At 44.8% G+C, this 3,492-nt stretch overlaps 1 protein-coding gene across 3 annotated transcripts in view; it reads left to right on the top strand.

The window, feature by feature from the left end:
• The first annotated feature begins 1,523 nt into the window (after nt 1-1,523).
• The window catches only part of LOC119423874 (cGMP-dependent protein kinase 1), a 47,767-nt gene continuing 45,798 nt past the window's right edge, over nt 1,524-3,492 (top strand). For all 3 annotated transcript variants that reach the window (XM_037691298.1, XM_037691299.1, XM_037691300.1), the window contains exon 1: nt 1,524-1,828. In XM_037691298.1, coding sequence (XP_037547226.1) covers nt 1,524-1,828 — 305 coding nt within the window. The remainder of the gene's footprint in view (nt 1,829-3,492) is intronic.

The raw sequence follows: 3,492 nt of genomic DNA, 5'->3' as shown, positions 1-3,492 counted from the left end.
TGTTTATTGTTTGTTTGTTTGTTTCGTTGGTGTGTGATGACTCTGACTCTCCAGCAGAGGGCGCCACCTACTGCAGGTAAGATGCTGTTTAATCTCTCCCCTCAGTTTATCAGAAAGTTGTTTATTGTTTATCAGTAAACAAAAATAAAAAGAATGTTTACTCCTGCAGCTGTGAGCCGAACCGACACCAGCTTTTACTTTTTGTTTGTTTGTTTGTTTTCTGCTGTAGCCTGAATTTGTTGTTTGTTGATCATAAAGACAAACACGTTGGGTTGGTTCCGGTCCAGTTTATGGTTCGGACCCGGTTCGTTCAGGAGGGACGGAAACAGCAGGAACCTCCTCATAAATAAATGTTGTTTGTTTGTTTGTTTGTTTGTTCCGGTAAAAAAAAAAAAAGACAGTTCAGTGTTTGTGATCTTCAGTTTGTTCCATAAATAAATAAAATTAATGAAAATAAATAAATAAATAAAATGACTCAATTAAATAATAAATTAATACATAGAGTCTGGGAGCAGCAGGTGAGGAAGAGGAGGCAGGACAAGTTCTTTTCTCTGGACCTGGTTCGGTTCCGTCTCGGCTTCAGTCTCCTCAGACCTCCGGACCGGACTCACGTGGATCTGCAGCTTCCTTGAGATCCAGGTTCGGATGAGAAACTGTCGGTTCGGAGGTTTTGGGTTTAAAATGAACCAAGCTCCGGTTCTGCTGGACTCGCGTTTTTTTTTTTTTTTTGGTCTGAACTTTACAGAACCGGGATTTCAGGTTTTTGGACCTTTCTTTAATGGTCCGGATCAAAGCGGAGGATCAGAACTCTTCATCACTTCCGGTCTCATCTCCTCAGATTCTCCTGAACTTTGGTTCGGTCCGTTTGGGTCTCTCCTCCGGACCGGACTCCTGGAGGTCTTCAGGTTCTGAAGTGAATCCAGACTCAGAACTTCCGGTTCTTCCCGTGGAGGCTCAGGTGGGTTTGGACGTGGATCAGAACTTCCTCCAGGACCGGGTCTGGACGCAGTCTGAGGACCTTAATCAAAACCCGGTCCAAGTCCTGGATCCAGATCCAGTTATTGCTTCTTGATGGAACTTTAGTTCTGAGAAAACCTGAAGAGTCCAGGACTGAGCTGGTCCACATTCAACAAGAGTACTGAAACTCTGTTTGGACCCCAGCAGGTTCTGTTGAGTCACCCTGCCTGACCAGAACCAGGAACAAGAACTGGACCTCAGAAACCAGTTGCAGGTTCTCCTCCAGAAACCAAAGACTTCCTGGACCTGGAAGAACCTGAAGAACAGTTCTGAGAAGTTCTGAGAAAACCTGGACCTTCCATGAATCTGAAAGAACTGTCCGGACCCTGGAGTTTCAGAGCGAAGGACTCGGAACCGGATCAGAACGTCACCCTAACCTTTAGAACTCACAGAGATCCTGAAGACTGAGAACCTTCAAGCTCAACATCAGAACCAGAGCAGGTCCAGCCAGTGGTCCTGTGGAAGACTGAGGTCCACCTGAGGTCCATCAGGCCTCTGCAGGTCCAATGGGGACCCTCAGAGACCTGCAGTACGCCCTGCAGGAGAAGGTCCAGGAGCTCCGGCAGCGGGACGCTCTGATCGACGAGCTGGAGCTGGAGCTGGACCAGAAGGACGAGCTGATCCAGCGCCTGCAGAACGAGCTGGACAAGTACCGCTCGGTGATCCGACCCGCCACGGCCCAGCAGCAGAACCTGGTCCTGCAGCCGGACCAGCACCGCAGTAAGAGGCAGGCCATCTCAGCAGAACCCACGGCCTGCGACATGAACCAGCTGAGCCACGTCACGCTGCCCTGCTGCCCCAAGAGTCCACAGTAAGTCTAAGTCCGGTTCTGCTGAGGTTCTGACTGCCAGCTGGCTCCAGAACCCTGCTGGGTCCTGAGTCGGTTCTGATCAGTTCTGATCCAACTCTGAGCTGGGACCGACACGACTTTGACCCAGCTCTGTCTGTGTGTGGGCTGAGCAGATCCGTTGGTGGTTCTGATCAGCAACAACACAGCTGGTTCTGGTTCTGTTCTGGTCTCAGATCAGATGTCAGAGACTGAACTGATCCGGAGTCTCTGCTGTCACAAAAGAACCAACAGAATTCTTGATCAGAACCTCCAACTGTTCTCAGACAGGTTGAATATTTGGAGCTGAACCGTTTTAAAGTTTAAAGGAACAAAACGTCCATCATCTTGACCCTCGTCTTCCTTTTTGGGTCAGGGGGGACACCATGGACAGGTCTCCAGTCCATCACAGGGACACATGAGGCAAACGAGACAAACAACCATTCTCTCTCTCTCTCTCACACCCAGGGTCAATTTAGAGTTACCATCAGTCTAACATGCATGTTTTTGATCTGTGGGAGGAAACTGGAGTAAACCCACACATGCACGGAGAGAACATGCAAACTCCACCCAGAAAGGCTCCCGGCTGGGATTTGAACCAGCAAACTTCTCACTGAGAGGCGGTAGCTCTACCTACCAAATCACCGTGCCACCCTGCAAAACAAACAAAATCTGAAATAACAAAACGAAAGAACTGACCTTTGACCCCGTGACCCTAAAGCGTCTTTGATCCATAAGGTGTCCAGCTTTCATCTTTCAAATTTAAAGATGAAGTCATTACTAGCAAACACAAACAGACCTGTATTCATAATGTGCCTTTATGGCAGGACAGCCAATGTTTCAGTGTTTCAGTGTTTCTATGTTTCACTGGTTTAATGTTTCCATGTTTCAGTGTTTCAGTGTTTCTATGTTTCACTGGTTTAATGTTTCCATGTTTCACTGTTTCAGTGTTTCACTGATTCAGTGTTTCACTGTTTCAGTGTTTCACTGTTTCAGTGTTTCAGTGTTTAATTGTTTTAATGTTTCCATGTTTCATTGTTTTAATGTTTCCATGTTTCACGGTTTCAATGTTTCAGTGTTTCAGTGTTTCACTGTTTCTATGTTTCACTGGTTTAATGTTTCCATGTTTCACTGTTTCTATGTTTCACTGGTTTAATGTTTCCATGTTTCACTGTTTCAGTGTTTCATTGTTTTAATGTTTCCATGTTTCATTGTTTTAATGTTTCCATGTTTCACAGTTTCAGTGTTTCACTGATTCAGTGTTTCACTGTTTCAGTGTTTCATTGTTTTAATGTTTCCATGTTTCACTGTTTCAATGTTTCAGTGTTTCAGTGTTTCACTGATTCAGTGTTTCACTGTTTCAGTGTTTCATTGTTTTAATGTTTCCATGTTTCACTGTTTCTATTTCACTGGTTTAATGTTTCCATGTTTCACTGTTTCATTGTTTCAGAGTTTCACTGGTTCAGTGTTTCATTGTTTTAATGTTTCAGTGTTTCACTGTTTCACTGTTTCATTGTTTCAATGTTTCACTGTTTCACTGTTTCAGTGTTTCACTGATTCAGTGTTTCATTGTTTCAATGTTTCAGTGTTTCACTGTTTCAGTGTTTCATTGTTTTAATGTTTCAGTGTTTCACTGTTTCAGTGTTTCA

Source organism: Nematolebias whitei, chromosome 17, assembly GCF_014905685.2.
Source record: "Nematolebias whitei isolate Nwh7 chromosome 17, NemWhi1, whole genome shotgun sequence".
In the NCBI taxonomy this organism is placed as follows: Eukaryota; Metazoa; Chordata; class Actinopteri; order Cyprinodontiformes; family Rivulidae; genus Nematolebias; species Nematolebias whitei.
Note: the sequence above shows the minus strand (reverse complement) of the source record. Positions and strands in the feature narration are given on the sequence as shown.